This window comes from Nothobranchius furzeri, chromosome 9 (assembly GCF_043380555.1).
Source record: "Nothobranchius furzeri strain GRZ-AD chromosome 9, NfurGRZ-RIMD1, whole genome shotgun sequence".
In the NCBI taxonomy this organism is placed as follows: domain Eukaryota; kingdom Metazoa; phylum Chordata; class Actinopteri; order Cyprinodontiformes; family Nothobranchiidae; genus Nothobranchius; species Nothobranchius furzeri.
Window position 1 is genome coordinate 73,811,213 of NC_091749.1, and position 20,020 is coordinate 73,831,232.

Sequence of the window (20,020 nt, forward strand, 5' to 3'; positions counted from 1 at the left end):
CAGGAGACGAGGTGGTACCACATCACCCGGAGATCCAGATGGCGTCACAGAAGCTCTTACGTTTTCCAAAGAGAACAGAGAGGTGGGTTCAAAGCTGTTGAATAGTCCATGGGTAGGAACGGCAGGAATTGGAACAGTATGTCAATATCCATCATAATTTAGTCTTTAGAGACGTGTTTTTCCTATTAAGTCTGCAAAAATAATAATTCATCACTAAAGAATAACTCAGATATTTTGTCAACAAAATTAACTGCATCAAGTTTTGTGAATGGTGCTTTTAGAAATACTCTAACTGCATTTGTTGTTAGGTCTAACATTAGTGAGTCACAAGTGGCCCGGCGCACCATTGGTGTAAGCGGTTCAGTGCTTTTGTCCCTTAGTTTGATCAACATTTGTGCAAATTGTCTCTAAACCTGCCAACATCAATGCTATCTGGGGATCTGCGACGCACAAGCATAGTTCAGAGCTGGATGAAACCCTTTCAGGATCTTCCTGCAGAAGCAGAATGATTCATTTCTGTTCAATAATAACTCAGGTCTGGTACATCCATATGTCAGCTTTACCCTCAAAAGACCTCTATAACGTTACTCCTGCGTGGAGGATAAAGCCTAAGGGAACGAAGATAGGTAAAGCCAAGCAAATCTGCAGTTTGTAACCCAGACTGTACCGTCACTGTAGGACGGTGAATCCCATATCTCCCTCCACAGCTGCAGTCACTTTAAATACAACTGAGCAGGAGCGAGAGCAGGAGCAGGAGCAGGAGCGAGAGCATGCGCAGGAGCAAGAGCAAGCGCAGGAGCGAGAGCAGGAGCGGGAGCGAGAGCATGCGCAGGAGCGAGAGCATGCGCAGGAGCAAGAGCAAGCGCAGGAGCGAGAGCGAGAGCAGGAGCAGGAGCAAGAGCAAGAGCAGGAGCGAGAGCAGGAGCGGGAGCGAGAGCATGCGCAGGAGCAAGAGCAAGCGCAGGAGCGAGACGAGAGCATGCGCAGGAGCAAGAGCAGGAGCAGGAGCAAGAGCAAGCGCAGGAGCGAGAGCAGGAGTGGGAGCGAGAGCATGCGCAGGAGCAAGAGCAAGCGCAGGAGCGAGAGCAGGAGCAGGAGCAAGAGCATGCGCAGGAGCAAGAGCATGCGCAGGAGCAAGAGCAGGAGCGAGAGCAGGAGCAGGAGCGGGAGCGAGAGCAGGAGCAGGAGTGAGAGCGAGAGCGGGTTGGGGGTAAAGGAATGAGGTGTGTGTGTGTGTGTGTGTACGTGTGTGTGTGTGTGTACGTGTGTGTGTGTGTGTGTACGTGTGTGTGTGTGTGTGTGTGTGTGTGCGTGTGTGTGTGTGTGTGTACGTGTGTGTGTGTGTGTGTGTGTGTGTGTGCGTGTGTGTGTGTGTGTACGCTGCGCCGACAGCAGTGGAGGATGATGGATTGCTAACTACTTCCTGTTAATTGATAGGAACGCAGAGCGAGCATGGTGACATCAGCATCAACAGGAGCGCTCTGATTGATGAGGGGTCGCAGACACAACAGTTCCTTACAGGAGGAGAGGTTGTGGCTGCTTATTGTGACAAACCATGCAGATGTTTACTTTAATCTTTGTCAAACACTTTCATTTAAAGATACAACTGCAACAAAGTGGTCAAGAGCAGCCAGGATCCATACGCCGGAAACGGGAACTCCAAAAACATTTTGGATTAAATTCAACAGAGAGCTACTCAGATGACAACAACATACCTGAATGCTACTAATAACCTAGTCTGTATCTCGGTTAACCTGCATCCAGGTACAGACGGGGATAAAAAGATGCTGAGTCATCAGAAGCAGAAGGACGGCGTGAGGGGAGCAGGATCCCGGAGAGTCGGACGCTGCATTGCACTGATGGTGGCTGTTCGACAGCAGCAAGGGCATCTGGTGCTAGCTACCCTGCTAATGATGATGAATGTCACGATGGCATCTCCACGCACCAGAGAGAAAACAAAACTCTCCACTCCTATTGCTTTTCGGGGAGATCAGATGCCGACGTTCGTTACGTCTGCTGACGTCCGCTTGAAACGGGTTGGCTCTGAAGTTGGTTCTTTTAATACGAGTATTTAAAGACTCCACAGTCTCTGAATGCAACAGAAGCTTCATGCTGATGTTGTCTGGAGAGCAGAGACAAGGAAAAACAATAACTTGATTTTCATTACTCTACAGTAGCTCAGAGGGGACAAATTAAAATCTGACTGTGATCCTTCTGCGGTTTTTACACCCAGTCTTGTTGAGGCGGGAAATATTAGCGTGGCTTCATGTGCTGCGTGTTGTGTTGCATCATCTTGTGTACCGAGTGCCGGTAGACGATAAGAGCGCTAATAAATAATCAGCCCTGACCCTAAAGTGCCCTGAGATGACTCCTGCACTGTACAAATAAACTGAGTTGAACTGAAGTGCCTCATGATTTGTACCTGGAGGCTCCTTTCGTGTTCTACAACCAACTCAGTTGCATCCGTGATGTCATGATTGTTTGAGTCATTTTGCACGAATCAGCCAAACTTAAACTGACAGCATTTTACTCTGCATGACCCGATCTGGACGCTGCTCGCCCCACCTGCAGCATGCATGTGAATTTAAACAGATGTTCGTGCCAGATGTCAGACCTAGCTTCAACATTTTCAACATCCTGCGAGGTTAACGAGGTCTCTTTCGGAGAGATGTTGACAGTTTTTCTAGAGATGGACAGCATATCGGCATCAATATCTGTATCGGCCGATGGTAGTCTTTTTTTAACATATCGTTACTGCTCAATAAATAAAACTGGGTCGATATTAACAACCGATATTTTTTCCATCTGGTCTCCATTTGTCTGCCTGTTTCAGAGGGTGGGGGTAATTGTTTAGTCACGTGACAGTGAATGAAATCATCTCAGAACCGTAATTGTGTGTGTTGTGTATACATAATAACGTAAATTCAGCTTTAATTATTTTAATTCTATACAAAATCTGCTGATTTTAGAAGCATTAATGTCAGTATATCGGTATCGGCAGATATCGGTTATCGGCCATAACAGTGATCTTAATATCGGTATCGGCCCTAAAACTTCATATCGGTGCATCACTATATTTTTCTCTTGTGCACGAGTCCCAAAAGCATGTACAGGTATAGCTGGTCAGTTTGATTTAGCCGCAGGGTTAAACAGGAACTGTTCCTACAAAGGAACGCTTAATAAAATCAGGAATGCTGAAATTTTCCAGACTTGGTTCAACTGAAAACAGCACAGGTAATTTTTAAAGCAACATACGGGCTGCTCTGAAATAAAACAACTAAATGGTTTGCGGGGGGGGGGGGGGGGGGGGGGGGGGGGGGCTTAACTTAGAAGGAGATGTTGACTAAAACAGTTGTGGTGTTTGAACACGTTTAACAACAGGGGTTAAAATGTGCAGCTGAGGAATAAAAATCCAAGTTAGTTGTAAAAGAAAATCCAAACCTAACCCTTCTGAACACGAGGAGCAGTTTAAACGAGGACATAACTCCATGCTGTAGTTCTTTTTTAAAACACAGAGCAGTTTTGTTTACCTGTTTTCCCGCTACGTTTCGTTTGCGGCTGCAAACTTCCTCAGAGCTGACGCTGATGGTGGCGTCACTTCCTTCTCCGTTTATCCCATAGACTGTACATACTTGACAAAACGATTCCATAGGCTCCAATAACACGTTTTTTGTCTATAATGGGAGGTGGCCACCACCGCCATTTTGACCGTGTCACAGGTTCCGTCCAGCCCAGAAAATTCCATAAAAGGGAAGAGAGGAGGAGCTGAGGGTGGGGCTGTAAGGCTGGGATCGAGTGACGACACCCAGGCGAACTACCTACGAGCTAACCTGAAGCTAACCCTGGCTAACCCAGAGCTAACGCGGAGGTGGGAGCCGAGCTAACGGATGTAGCCACCTAGCTTCAACCCAACCGGAGCTAACTGGAACACCCATCGACCTGAACCTCACGGTTTATCCGCGGGCAGCAGAGGACGTTGTCGCCCTCTACTGCCCGCTCTCCCCTCTCCGACGATGCAGTCCCATGCGCGGTCCAGCGTGTAAACTCCATCGTCTCTGTTCATGGTCCCACATCCACGTCTCCTTATCTCGATAGCTTCTTTTATCCATCTTTTGTATTTCTGTTGTTCGGTGTTTATGATTCTTGTGTTGTCCCAGTCCATTATATGGTATTCTCTTGTGCAGTGATCTGTTACGGCTGACTTCTTTATTGTGCTTTCTGCTTCTTCTGTTGCTGCTCTTGTGTGTTTTCCACTTGCCTCTTTCTCGCACTCCTTTCTATGTTCTATTGTTCGTGTGTGGAGTTGGCGTCCGGTTTCTCCTACGTATGATTTATTGCAGAGTTTGCATGGGATTTCGTAAACGACTCCACATTTAAGTCCAGCTGGTATCTTGTCTTAGAAGGAAGTGACGCCACCATCGGCGTCAGCCTGAGGAAGTTTTGCAGCCGTAAACGAAACGTAGCGGGAAAACAGGTAAACAAAACTGCTCTGTGTTTCAAAAAAGAGCTACAGCGTGGAGTTAGAGATACGACACAGCAACATAAATAAATACATAAACGTTACGAGTACAACATAAATGAGTCATCTTGTTTTACTGTGGAAAGAAATCGTGTTACGAAGTAAAACTGGATTTTGGTTTTGGCTCAGAAGAGAATGTTTCTCTTCTCACGACAGAAATATAATAGGTGTGTCTGTTTGGCTTCAGTGAAAGATAAATAGGTTTACACATCCGCCGATTCCATTCCAACCCAGCAGCACTTGTGATATTTATGATGTTAAATAAATGTGTGAAACAAATAATGAACAAGCAGAGCCCTCCTCTCCTCCTGGGCGGGCGCTGCCCTCTGGTGACCCCAAACCCGACCACGCAGCTGCAGGATTTCTCTGTCATAAATAACGACGTTATCGGTGAAACTTTTCATTATCCTGAATGACGGAGCAGGGCTTGGGCTCATCGTGGACGGAGCACCTGAGGAAAGAGAAGCAGGCCTCGGAGCGGACCACAGGGAACACCCTTCCATCATCTGTCTGAGCGGGCCTGGAGGGCTCCAGCAACAGAACGGCTCCAAACAGGGACGCAACTTTGGGCTGGCGCTGGATCACACATTTGGGTTTAATGGTTTCTTAGCGAGTCCATTGTGGGTATTCATAGCACACGAGGCTCATTCAGAGCGTTGAGGACCTGTCACTGTCGCTGCAAAGCCTCATTGTCAACTCAATAATGGACCATTAAGTCCATTATTCCTGTGTTTCTTATCTCTGAAGGGCCAGTCCTTGGTGAAGGTAACGGGTCACTGAGTGGGAGCTGATTGGCTGATTTACCTTATTGAAATATCTTTGTATGGATTTACTGGGTAGGAAGGAAAAGCGCTTCACCTGCTCCACCAGGCGTGAGTTTTAACAGCTGATGATAAGTTTAGTTTCTGCAGAGCTGAAGCAAAAACCCACCCGTGGGAGCAGAGCCGTGAATCCAAACAAGCCAAGATGCTAATATTCATGAATGTTGTTCTGGAGGCAAACGCAGATGGCAAGTCAAGAGCCCTTAGTTATTCCACAGCACCATCCGCCAGTGTCTTCTGAACCTTTGAAACGTCCAAATCTCCATGAATCTGGTTGCAGCAAAAGGAATCCCAGCTAGCCCTCGGTTTGCTTCGCTGGTGCTACAGGGCAACATTTAAAGATGGTTCTTCTGGGCATCGGGCACGATGCTAGGAAACCCTCAGAGCTCAGTCATTAGTGTGTTGCCTGGAATCTGATGTCACAAGACGACTGATTTCAGCCAAGTCAACAGCGCAAATGAGGAGAGAATATCCGGTCACCGTTTTATTTTTATCCAGATGAAGAGTGACAAAAGGAAAGTGACAAGAGAGACAGCGGGGAGGCATAATGACAGTCTGGTGTGTGTGCGTGTGTGTGCGTGTGTGTGTGTGTGTGTGTGTGTGTGTGTGTGTGTGTGTGTGTGTGTGTGTGTGTGTGTGTGTGTGTGTGTGTGTGTGTGTGTGTGTGTGTGTGTGTGTGTGTGTGTGTGTGTGTGTGTGTGTGTGTGTGTGTGTGTGTGTTAGTCTCATAATGTCTGCACAGCATGCTGAAAGCCATTATGCATGACAGTGTTATCATTGGCATGAAGCCACCACTAAAACCCTCTTGTTTGTAAACATCACCCTGTCAACATGAAGGAAGTAAAAACTCTTACATCCAGAGAGACTGGAAGGGAGGGATGGTGATCAAAGCTAATCATATATATATATATATATATATATATATATATATATATATATATATATATATATATATATATATGTGTGTGTGTGTGTGTGTGTGTGTGTTGGGGTGGGGTGGGGGGGTGCCAGTTTATCGCAGAATAACACATAGACACACAGGACAAACAACCATGCACACACACACCTAAGGACAATTTAGACAGACCAATCAACCTAACAGTCATGTTTTTGGACTGTGGGAGGAAGCCGGAGAACCCGGAGAGAACCCACGCATGCACAGGGAGAACATGCTAACTCCATGCAGAAAGATCCCAGGCTGGGAAGCGAACCCAGGACCTTCTTGCTGCAAGGCAATGGCTCTAACCACTGCTCCCCTGCACAGCCTTATGTATATATCATATATATATATATATATATATATATATATATATATATATATATATATATATATATATATATATATATATATGAAGCACAACTTCCTGGCTTGAAATATTACAGTAAAGTCCACGTAGTGATCTCCAACAATCCCTAGAAGGCTTCTGTGAGACTTAATAAAGAAAATGACGGGAAAATATTTAAACAGCAATATTAGTTATCCTGCAGCGATTTCACAGGTTTGAGCCTTCTGCTGCGTTTAATAACAAAGCTGATGAGCAAAAACAAGCATGATAACATATTTAACCGTTGCTTCTAGAGCTTTATAATGCAGCATCTTTATATTTCCTCCGTAGCGCTGCAATGTGGACGCTTTATGTCATTTCATTTATTCATTTATAGAGCACCTTCCACAACCTTTAGCAGACGCCCAAGGTGCAGAACACAACAATAACAAGCTATCACATTAATAAATACAGTAAAAGATCAACAACATAAAAACACAATAAAAATAGATAAAAAAAACAACAATCAAATAATTGAAATCAAGACAAAAATGCAGACCCCAGTGGTGAAAATGCCTGGACATAATTATGGGTCTTTAAACATGACTTAATAATCTGGACAGAAGGCGCCAGCCTAACAGTCAAAGGTAGACCGTTCCACAAACTTGGATTCAAGGACTGCAAACGCACGGTCTCCCCTCAGTTTGCATCTGGAACGAGGGACCACCAATGATTCCTGGTCAGCACAGCGAAGAGAGCAGGTGGGGGCATGTCTTTGTAGTAGTGCTGATAAATAGGCAGGAGCAGTACCAAGAAGAGCCCTAAAAGCAAGCATCAGCTGTACTGGATGGGAAGCCAGTGGAGTTCCATCAACACCGGTGTTATTGGTCACGGCGTCTTGTGCCTGTCAAAACCTAGCAGATGAGTTCTGAACCGGCTGTGGGCGAGCAAATGTGCCCTGACTCATACCGGCGTCCAGAGCAGTGCAGTAGTCAAGTCTGGACAGGACAAAGTTATGCTAAAACCAGACGGATGCTCCCTAGACACCGAGGGCTTGACCTGAGCCAGGTGTCTCAAATGAAAACATCTGGAACATACTACCGTGTTAATTTGTGCATCAAATTTCAGTGCTGAATCAATTTTTACACCTAGATTGGTAACAATATTGTTCTCATAGTGTGCCAAAGGGCCAAGGTCCACAGTGGAGGCTGAGCCCACTAGAGCATCCGGACTGAATACTATTACCTCGGTTTAATCACTGTTCAGATGCAAAAAGCTGGACGCCATCCAGGAAGTGACATCATTTAAACAATCCAGAAGAGGAGAAATGGATCCACCAGCCCCTCTGCGAAAAGGGATATATAACTGACAGTCATCAGCATATAGGTGGAATCTCACACCATGTCGACGGAGTAGATTCCCAGAAGGTAGGAGATACAATGCAAACAGTAGGGGGGCCAGGACAGATCCCTGCGGCACACCCCATTACAGGTCCACCCAGGGAGATGATGCCTCACCCATCCTCACACAAAAACTCCTGCCCTTAAGGTATAAGGCTAGCCCCGAGATCTCCACCCAGCTCAGCAGTCGGTCCAGAAGAATGTCTTGATCGACCGTATGAAAGGCTGCAGACAGATCTAACGGCAACAGCACAACCGCATCACTTTGGCTTTAGAGCTGCAGCCTGTGGTGAACAGGAAAACAGCAGAGTGCTGATGACATCCACGTGGCAGGTTTGTGGCGTTTAAAGGAAAAGTCAGGAAGTCAGACAGGTGTTGCAATCTGGGCGGCGAGTTTTTCTGCTGTGACAGATGACATTTCTGTGAGGTTGCATGGAGAGCGCTGTGGTGCTGAGGCAAAGCTGGCCTTTCGCTCTGCCTGCCTAACTAGCATTCAACACACACACACACACACACACACACACACACACACACACACACACACACACACACACACACACACACACACACACGGTCAGGGAAACATATGCGGCTCCCACACACAGATGCATCATGCAAATGCCCCACGAGCGCCGTGTCCCCCGCTCTTTGTGGTGTCAGTTTAAAGATGGCCGAGTCCCCTCTGTCCTATGATGTCCTTGTGTTTTCCTTTTCCATTAACATGAATGCGAATCCTAGTCTTTGTTTCTTTTATGCATCGTGTTTGAAACAAAGCGCACGTCTTGAGCGGTGATCAATTACAGCTGAACAAAAGGACACAGCTAGAAGCTAAAGAGGGCTTTCTTTTTCTTTATTGTTCCCTTTCTCTCTCCTGTAATCCTCCTGCTGCTCCGGTCTGGTTGGGTTCTGGCTGCAGAATGAACGTGTGACTCTTGTTTAAGCTGAACTCTTTATGCTTTCATTCTGGGTTGGGATCAGCAGCCAGCCGGTAACCACGGAGACACCGATGGGATGGGATTCTCCCCAGCGACCGATCTGAACTTTTCCTCTCTTTGAAATGCAGCAGAGGGGCCGAATGTCGCCACTCGTCCGGAATGTTGGAAAACCCGGCGCTCTCCTGACTTCGCATATTAAAATTATAGCAGTTATTCTTTGGTACTTTAGCTTTTTTATGGTTTCAAGCATCCATTATAATTACTGAGATGCGAGTACACACAGGGTAAACATGAATAGGTACCTTTTTTATAATAAACAACTGTTGTGTGTTTTTATGATTTATGTATAATTATAATGTTTATTGCTGTTGTGATTATTCGTTTTAAAACTAACAGCTAAAACAAAATTACTACTTTGCTTATTTTTAGCTTTGGTGCTTTTTTTATGATCTTGGGAATAAAAAAAACATTTATTCTTTTATGTGATTCTGTGTAACTTTTTTAAATCAGACAGACAAAATTGGTCATTTCACCACTGACTTCAGATCTTTATACCAAACCCGAAACAGCGAAGGCCCGCAGGAGCCGACACGCCGACTGCTGCAAATGAAAACATCGTTTTGCACAAGATGTGCTGCAGAGCTGCTCTTTGTGAAAGTCTGTTTATGAAGCACACACTCTCTCTCTCTCTCTCTCTCTCTCACACACACACACACACTCTCGCACACACACACACACACACAGATGCACACTCTCGCACACACACACACACACACACAGATGCACACTCTCGCACACACACACACACACACACAGACGCACACACACACGCGCTCACACACACACACACACACACAGTCTGCAGCTCAGCTTTCTTTAACGCCCGCTGCTTTTCATCATTTGTTGAATTGTGCGTCACAAAGTTCTCGACCCAGTAATTATTTGCTTTAGACGGCCTCAGCGTGACCCCGTCTGACCTCAGACTGCTGCCCTCGCTGTCACACAACATCATTTGGTGGAGAGTCTTGGTGTTGACGCCAAGCTGCCTCACTTTGCACCTTTTACCCCTGAGATCGAACAACAAACCATCCAGTCGGATCAGCGGGAACTTTTTCTAATTATTGCTGCAATTATAATCATGCCTGTGCTGCAGCACGGCCGCTGGTGTCTGTGGTCCCACTGCTCTCGGGATGGGCACGCGGAGAGAAAATGCTAATCAGCATCTCAGATTCATCGCCTCATTGGTGTCTCCTTCTCAGCAAAAGAGCTTTTTCACTTCTGTCGAGGGTGGAGGCAATCAGAGACAACATCTACCCATGATTCCCTCCTGGAGGGGGAGGCACCACACTGCTGAAACACCTACAGCAACACCCAGGACAGCAGTACTGTGAACTGAGGAAGTAAAATCCTACATCTTTTCTGATTTATTTGGTATTTTCTTGCCTTCTTCATTGTTTTTCTTCTCTCTCTGTGTGTAAATCAACATTTAGACTTCTGCTAAATCCATTTCCCAGCATTAACGTCAAACAGGAAAGCGAGCAAAGCCAACACGTGTGTGAAGTTTAAGACCTTTCTTACCTCCTCCCACTGATGGATGTACCGAATGAGCCTAGAGAGCCGCAGGAGCCGCAGCAAGCTGAGGATCTTTGTGAAGCGTACGATCCGCAAAGCGCGCGCCGTCTTGTAGAAGTCCGAGTCAATCCGAGTCTCCACTATGAGGAAGATGTAGTCCACAGGTATGGAGGAGATGAAGTCCACCACAAACCAGCTCCTCAGATACTTGATTTTGATCTGCTGTGGATCCAGGATGATCTCTGTGTTGTCCTCCTTTACGATTCCCGTCCTGAAGTTAAGGACCAGGTCCATGAGGAAGAACGTATCGGAGACCACGTTGAACACGATCCAAGGAGGTGTGTGCTCGTCCTTGAAGAACGTGATGCCCACTGGGATGATGATGAGGTTGCCGACCATCAGCAGCAACATGGTCAAATCCCAGTAAAACCTTGATGCAAACAGACAAAGACAGGATGAAGGATTGGGCAACAAAAGGAAAAGCAGAGGCTCACTTTGCTAAAGAGCTCAGAACCAACAGATGCTTTTGGTGCCGACTCTTTTCATTTTTCTGTGAAACTAAAATCTGTTTTCTCGTCATCTTTCACCAAACTGAAGGGAAACCAGAGCTATTAAGGTAATCTGAGCAGTTTTACTCCTGACCGTGTCAGGGCTCTGTCACTTTAAGAAAACAAGCTGTTACTAGCCACGCCCACTCATCCCCAGCACAGGCTGCTGTAGGCTGAGAGGCTCTGATTTCTGGTAGGTGAGGAGATGCCCCTCCAGCAGCTGCTGCTCTCCTGAAGGTGAGAACTGGTTCTTCTATTTTCCCCATGTGTGACATCACAAACGGGGACTTTTTGAAATAGATTGTTTTAGAAACACGGTTCCTAAATCCAAACACGGACAGAAAACGGATGTTTTCTGTCCGTGTTTGGATTGTTTTAATAATAACAACAGACGCGATAAGAAGTCTGCCGACATGTTTACTTCGTTTTCTGTCTGTGGTGTTTAAAAATAAACAAGTAAACTTTATTTAGACGTCCTGTTGTTGCACAAAGAAACAATAAATGTGTTTAGAACGTAAACAATACATCAAGATTTATTAGTGACTTACCTGAACTAAGATGTGTAATAACAGGTGTTATTAGTTTGTTCCTGTTTGACCTCTGCTGTGTGCTAACCCTGCGTGTGTAATGGAAACGACCAGAGTGTGTACGGAGTTTAATAATGAGATAAAAACTCAGGATGTTACCTAACGCTAACCAAGCCTGCCGGCTGTAAATCAGAGAGTGTGGACGTGAAACCTGCAGCTGCGGGTCAACGCTTCATTAAAACTCGAAACTCAAGACTTTTTATGCAAACATCACTCGATCCCAGCTCGATAGTTAGACCCAGATCGGCTATTTTGTGATTTTGTTCTTGATCCTGAACTGACGAGCTGTTCTGCACCGAGCGCTGGTCCACTGATCCCCGATTTGCTCGCGCACCTTTAAGCAGGTAATAAACATCTCTGTGCAAGACTGATACCAGGAGTGGGTTTATATGAAGAAAGAGGAACTCATGCAAAAGCAGAGATAAGAGGGGAATAAATTTCTCCTGCGAGGGAGTAGATTCAACAGCACGTAATCACTGCTGGTCCAGCTCCTTGTTGTGCCGCTGATGTCTATTGATTTTATGGTTCGTTCGTGGTGTGCTGAAGTAAATAACTCAGGGCTTTATACTGATCTGCTGCTGTACAGAATCACGCTGTCACGGCAAAGTGCGGCTGAGAGACGAGGACATAGATTCAGTCGCTGACGGGAACAAAGAGGAGCTCCTGCAGCAGAAAGACGATTAAACAAACACAAACATAAATGACAGATAAGAAAAAATAAAGTTTAGTGAAGGTGAACTGTGTAAAGAGCTAAAACCAACTAGCCTAGTGAACTAGACCAAATTCTTGCTTTGCAAAGAATGGTCTAGGCACGCTCCATTGGAACCTCTGCAACTCCTACCAGGACTCTGGCTAGCCAATCACAGCTCTCTAGAGGGGTTTCAAACACAAAAAGAGCTGTGATTGGTCCATAATGGTGGGCCAATCATAGTGCTCTATCTGCTTAGTGAACAAATCACAGAGCTTTATCCGCACTCTATATGTCTGGTGGGTGGGATGATGCAACAGAGTGAAACAAGAGTACGCCACATTCTTTGTCCAGTGGAGATCATTTGAAAGACAACGGTAGAACCCGCCCCACAACCGAGAGCTGTCAATGGAGCATGGCCAGACTAAATCATACATTTATTTAGTCTGGCTTGCCAGGCTAAAAACCAACATCAAGATTCATCCAAACTACACTGTTACTTGTCTTAATAAAATCTTTACATCGTCGTTTCTCCTCATGGTCCTTACAGCCTGAGAGGGGAAACGCACAAACAACAATTCAGGTTTTTTTGTGAAAGGTCAAAAGTGTAAAAAGTTCTTCGGGACACATTTGGACTTCCACTAATTTCACCTCTCCAAATAATTTCTGTTATCAGTCAGTAAATGTTCATTACAAATATAATAACTATGCTCTTAAGTGTTTATGGATGTTGTGGATTTTACTAACATGAATAAACGGGACTCCTTTTTTTTTGCTTCGTCGTTGACGCGTTCATCTGAGAAAAACCGATTCAACTAAAACATCCACAGCAAATAATTATAAAGGGTTTTATTTACTAACAACTGTCACACACACAAACACACACACACACACACGCACGTACACACACACACACAGGTATCTACTGCCTGGTGCAGTTATATTTAGACAGACCTTCCCACCGCTGTGCTCGCTTACATCGGGCCCAGGAGGATGGGTAAAAGTTTCAGAGGCAGGAACGTGAGCACGTGTCAGGACACGATTCCTCAGACGGCTGCTTTCTAACACCAGAGATCCTGGATGGTTTGTGTTGTTTTTGAGCCCAGCCTTATGGAAACACACCATCCTAAAGGACACCGGGCTCAGATAAAATACTTCTTCCAACTTGGACTGGTAACACTTTACAACAAGGGTCCCTTTATTTAATGTTACTTAGTGCATTATTAAGCATTAACTAACTGTTTAAAACAACTGCTTATGCAATGCATTACTCAGCAGTCACCCCCTCCCCCTTTGTCCTGACCTTAAGGACACTTCATAGTTTACATCAATAAAGGGACCCTTATTACAAACTGTTACCGAAACGTTTTCATTAGATTTTAAAGTTTATGATTAATTAAAAACAACAACAACAACAACAACATACCTTTTAGATTATCTTCATTTTGTCAAGAGACCAAACAAGAGACACATATCAATATGAGTCCAATAACTAAAATTAAACGTGCGTGTATTTAAACTTAGTTCATTAGACTGATAAAGAATGTGTAACTACTTGCCAACACACACACACACACACACACACACACACACACACACACACACACACACACACACACACACACCTTCTTTGTTGAAACACATGTGAGTAAATATAAAACAAAAAAGAAGAAAGGAATAAAAATGTGGACATGTGAATGTAAATGTGAAATTAAATTAAATTAAATGAACTTGCTGTTAAAAGGGAGTTTTCCTCTCCACAGTCGCTGCATGCTTGCTTAGTATGAGGATTGCTGTAAAGACTCTGACACTAGTCAGTGACTCGATGCAGCCTGCTGGGTTCCTTATATAGGAAACTTGTTACTGATTGGCTTAATGACCTGACCTGTACTGTTTACTGTGTGAAGGTCCTTGAGACGACTCTGGTCCTGACTTGGAGCTTTATAAATAAACTTGAATTGAATTAAATTGAATCTGTGGGCTTGAATGACAACTACTGTGTGTAAACATAAAAATGTTGGAACCAGCTACTTTTCATCCCGCAACACTGAGTCTGATTTATTGTCCTGAAAACGGGGGACAGGTCCTCCTGGTGCAGCCTTCCTGGGCTGCATTTGGAAGAGCCGTCACAACGAGACGAGCTTCGTCGTGCTGCTGCGGTTTTAAAGTCCAGCCCGTGAAATAAGCAGACACTGAATTGGGACACAGCCCTGCATGATTTTTGTGCACCTGCTGACTTACATCTATGTGTTCATGTGCATGCATGTATACGGTGTAAAGTAAATACTCATGATTTCTCCTTTTCACTCCTGCAGTTGCGTCTTAATGGAGGTCAGGCCTCCTAAACATAGCCTGGGTCCATTTACGTGTTTTATTATGCAGTGGAGCCCCGGCACAGAAGAGTGTTGGCCTATAAATACAGTTTGGTGAGAAAGTGATGTCAGCCGGACATTTCTAAAGCATTAAAATATCTAAGATCCGCTGCAGTCAGGGGCGTGGCTGGACAGGAGGTTTCATAAAACAGAGGCAGTGGTGACCCATACATGTGAAGAAACGGTTATAACTGAAAGATAAATGAACAAGAAATAATGCAAATAAGTGAAAAAATCTCCAGATTTGCTCTTTTATTCACGACCTTTACAGAAAATGTGCCAATTTCACGTTTTCTGCTCAACCCAATAAACATTTAAACCATGTAACCGTTCTAAAACAACACAAACGCCTCAGTCTGTCTTCTGTCTGAAGGTTTTATGACACTCGTGTGAAGAAAACTTAAGGCCATGAAGACGTGGGGGGGATGATGGGAGGGGCAGGAAGCAGATATCACACGTGATGCCGATGCTGTAGTGATGGAGGGAGACCTGACATTCCTGTCTGGAGGGATGGAGCCACAGCCTACTCTACTCTCCGGTGGAGTGACCGGGGACAGCGGGAACATGTTGTCACTCTTAGAGTGCATCCCACTACACGATAAGCCTCTCTCACTCTCCTCACCCGGACCGTCTACCTGAGAGGTTTTGTGAGGGCCTCCAAAGACAGCCGGAGGTGGATTCACGCTGACCTTCCTCAGCAGCCTACATTTAAATAGAGGAGCAGGAAAAAGCAAACAAAATAAATCCAAACGGGTAGACGTGCAGATAGAGTTGCTCTGTAAAGACCTGATTATGAGAAACATGTGGAATAGCAGGTTAGCTGTCATGGAATGGGCCATTTGCAGTATTAAACTGTACCTGAACTATTATTCTACATGTCTCTGGCTTGGTAGGAACAGAAGTAAAGGAAGCTTTAGGACTGAAACTCCATGACAACTGAACTGTTTTTGCATTTAAAATGAGTTCCTCGTGCAAAACCTTGTGGGAACTCATCAGTTTGGCTTTGAAGATTTGGTTCGGTCGTCAGTTCAGAGGAGCTGTGGCTCTGTAAACTTTAGCTACAAATTTATTTGGGTTAACAAATCCACACAGACAAAAGAGCTCGTAGACTGCAGCCGCAAACTCACGACCAGCAACTTCTGACCTTGAATCCTCCAGATGGAGCAGGAGGACCAGTTCCTTCATCAGAAACCACTCCTGCACAAGTCTCCTGGAGGAGGTCTACTGCTACGATGCCCACCGCCCATGTGCAGACACACCGGTGAACTTCGTAGTCGTGCGGTTTTCTGAACATCAGCTGTGGTGATTGCATCCCATCAACACGGAGAAGCTCTGATGTTTGTGATTCTGATGTATTTGAATGGATTTAAAGAACAGCCTAAATGAATGCCAGCAGAACAGGAACCTGGGAAAAGTCCGGTGTGCTGATGAAAACACAGTCGTGTGATTTAAAATATTGTTTTTGCAGCTCTGATTAAAGCAAAGCCAGTCTAGTAAAATGTTATTTATTCACCGTAAAAACATCCTGAAGGTTCCTACTTCTCGGTCGTCGGTTCTATCTTATCGTATCTCATCTGCAGGCAACGATATCCAGCAACAATCTCCACTCAGGAGAGACGTTCCTAGCGTCTGACACATGTCGCGTCTGAATGAAAATCAGGGTGCCGATTCCTTTTCTTACCCACCAGATCCAGAGCCCAAAGCCGGCGAGTGCTTAGTCCCAAATGTTTGTGAGTTATGAAATGAAACAAAATGAGATGCAGGATTTCAACGGCACTGCAGATAATCACAGTTGTTAAATCACGTTTTTTCCACCTGCTCCGTCTCGCACGCCTGAAGCGTCCTCATTAGGAGTCGGTGGCACGCTTTCATCACGTCTCGCCTGGGTAATGCAAACTCACTACTCACTGGCGCTCCTGTTTCAGCATTAAACCGGCTGCAGCTGGTTTCTAACCAACACGGATAGACGCAGTCACATTGCTCCCGTACTGACGCATCTACACTGGCTGCCGGTGATTGTCAGGGTGCGCTTCAACGTTCTGTGGTTCGCCTACAAGGCGTTAAATGGCCTGGCACCCCCCGACCTGTCAGAGCTGCTTACACCTATGTGCCGGTGCGTTCCCTAAGATCAGCTGACCGCTTGCTGCTCTGCATTCCCAAAATAAACTAGAAAGCAGGAGGAGGGCTGCTCCTCATCCGTGGAACGCTCTCCCTCTCACCATACGAGAGCCTTCAACGGTCTCGGTCTGTGATTTGGCTTTTGGACAGTGACTGCTGCTTTAATCGTCAGGACTGCTCTGATTGTCGGTGTTTTGTTGCTCTATTCTCACACTTGATTTTATCTTATTTATTGAATTGTTTAGAATTGTCTGTTCCTGACTTGTTGTTTGTTTCATCCTCTTTAATCAAAATGTTGTATTCTGTTTGTTCTGTAAGACGCTGTGTTCAGCTCTCATGTGTTGTAGCATCAGGAACCCCTCATACAAACACCACCAACATTCTGCTGAAAGAAAGCAACAAAGCCGCTTTTCTCAGGTTAAGCAGGACCCAAGCAACCCGTGAGTATTGTGACGACTGCCCATAAACACTGAGTGTTTGCGGTTTGCAGGAAGAACTGGGAAAACTGATCTGAAAGATAAGCGGAGGCTCTGATTTGAAGTTCTCTACAGAAATTGGAAACACCCCACTGGCAGGAGGAAGCGAGATGTTGGATGTGACGCAACAACACGGATCAGCGATGGCTCTCTGGATGTGGAAAACGCTCTTTTATAACGTTCCTTTAAAAGAAGCAGTTGACTTCAGCCGTGGGGCTGCTTTACTCAGAGATGGTGGACGCTGGGATGAACTCACCAACATGACTTTGTTCACGAGGCACTTTAAATACTGTAACAGTGCTGTGCAACTACAGAAAACACATAATAAACACATCAGCACCACAAACAGCCAAGTAAGTGAGATAAAACGAACACGAGCAAAGTGTAAAACTAGCGTAAGTATTAAAACCAATCAGAGCAAAGATGTTGAGATGAGGAACCCCACATCAGATCAACGTCTCAGAGAGAGTCAAAGGGAGAAGTTTGGCTTGTCTAATGTGCAAAAGCTCTTCTCAAAGTTTAGGAGCAACGAATTTAAAATCTCAGCCGCCTCCAAGGTCACGCTTTGGCCTAACAGCTGGTCAGCTGACCTGAGAGACCGGGAAGGGCGGTGAAAATGAAGCAGCTCAGACAGATATGGGAGGGCACGGTCATCAACGGTTAAGCAAATAAAAAAAGCCTTGACTGTGCTCTAAAATACAGAGAGGCTAATGAGGGCCGAGCAGCTGGGCTTTTAGTCTAAAATCATCTACTAGGAGTCCAGAATATACCCACATCTAAAAACCGACACCCATTCCTACACAACAAGCTGCAAGACCATCTAAAGAAACCCTTCCGCCTTTTACGTTGGAACTAACATGTAGAAGGTTGCAGGTTCAAGCCCCGTCTGTCACAGTCGTCGTGTCCTTGGGCAAGACACCTAACCTGCCTCGCCCACTGGTGATGGTTGGACGAACCAATGTTGTGTGTGTGTGTGTGTGTGTGTGTGTGTGTGTGTGTGTGTGTGTGTGTGTGTGTGTGTGTGTGTGTGTGTGTGTGTGTGTGTGTGAGTGTGTGGTGATCGACTGTTTGTGATGCTAAATTAAATAAAGGTAATTTACTGAAATAAATGGACATTTGCACTTTACTCTCATTTTTTGAGTGTCACTTGTGTGATGGCGGCTTTTTGAAAAGCTGGTGTGTTTTTAGAAATAGTTTTTGTTTTTTCATCAAGAACATCCAGCGGCTTGATCATCCAGGTAGGATGCTTCCTGCACGCCTTCATGGTGAGGTTTTCCGGGAATGTCCGACTGGGAGGAGAGCTAAAGGGAGACCCAGGGCATGCTGGAGGGACGCCTCATTCCCCGGAGGAGCTGGTTGGAGACAGGGAAGTCTGGGCCTCTCTGCTTAGGCTGCTGCCCCCACGACCTGACCCCGGATAGGTGGAGGACGATGAACGGATGGATGTTAGTTCCCGTACACAAAGATAATGCTAAATAAAACATAAACCACTTCTGATGATTTTCCCAACATTATAGCCATGACTCACTGCAAACATCAGAGTCAGAAACCCCTTCCCCACTGCACTATAGCATAAATACACATTTTAGGAACTAAAATGATTTCCAGGACAAAATTCCCAGTTTAAGCTTACAGCAGTATTCTTACCGTAACGGGAACAGCTTTGGTAAAGCTGCCGTTTGAAATTGTAGTCAGGAACTTTTTTGCCATTTTGTGCTTCTTCCCCATTGATGCCAACCAGTAAATTGAACGTTGGTCAAAAAATGAATAATTTTAGTCGCCTCTGAAACGTAAAATTCTTGATAAATCTCCTCCAGTCCAGCGCTGGTCGCCCGTCTTACTGGCTGGATCAAAACCCACCCATCACACCGCTCCTCTGACCCTCTCTCACCCCGCTGCACATACGTTCATTCCAATGAATGAATGAACATTAAGCACCTCCCTTTCCATGCTGTAGTTCTTTTTTAAAACACAGAGCAGTTGTGTTTACCTGGTTTCCCGAAAGGGAAAAAAGAACTACAGCATGGAATTAGAGATACGACACAGCAAGAACACACCTAAGATAAGCACCTCCCTCTTACATAAAATTCAGTTGGTCACAGGAAGTGTCCAACCCACCCTGGGAACAACAACGTTGCCTGAAACAGCCGCCCAGCGGTCTGAAACTGGCCAGCTGGCGAACACAGAAGACCGAAGTGTAGCAGGAAAAAATCAGGTTAAAAGGGTTAATCCTATTTTTGTTGTCACCCGCTCCAGTGACCTGTCCTGACTGGACTTGTGCGGCACCGCCAACAGGCTCACTGCAAGCTCGTCAGTGGCACCGCGGCTGAGCAGTCACAGGTGGCCATGTTTAGGAGAGACTTGCTGTTTTATCAAACAGGCTCAGAAGATTTCATCAGAGAGCAAAATCTCCACGAGTCTGAGAGGAAACAGGAGGATTTACTGAGTGAGTCCCAGTAGAGAGGAGCAGCAGAACCAGCCCTACCCAACAACGCTGGTGAGAGCTCCACCAATAAAAGCTGTCTGCTGGTGGGACGTGCAGGTACCCCCGACCAGGTAACGAGGGGCTGTAATTTCACACAGTTGAGCTTTTTCTAAATATAAAACAAGCAACTTCTCAGTTTTTAACTCTTAAGATTTCCAGTTATTGTTGCCTAAAAAACATTTTCACTTACAGCAACTATTAGACTTGACCCTCCCACTGACCTGATGGGTCTGA

General features: G+C 45.4%; 1 protein-coding gene across 1 annotated transcript in view; it reads right to left on the reverse strand.

Annotated features, from left to right (window-relative positions):
* Positions 1 to 20,020, reverse strand: part of LOC139071864 (potassium/sodium hyperpolarization-activated cyclic nucleotide-gated channel 3-like) — a 79,070-nt gene that overhangs the window by 44,862 nt on the left and 14,188 nt on the right. The window contains exon 2 of the mRNA XM_070555185.1: positions 10,519 to 10,942. Within this exon, the coding sequence (XP_070411286.1) occupies positions 10,519 to 10,942 (424 nt within the window). The remainder of the gene's footprint in view (positions 1 to 10,518; positions 10,943 to 20,020) is intronic.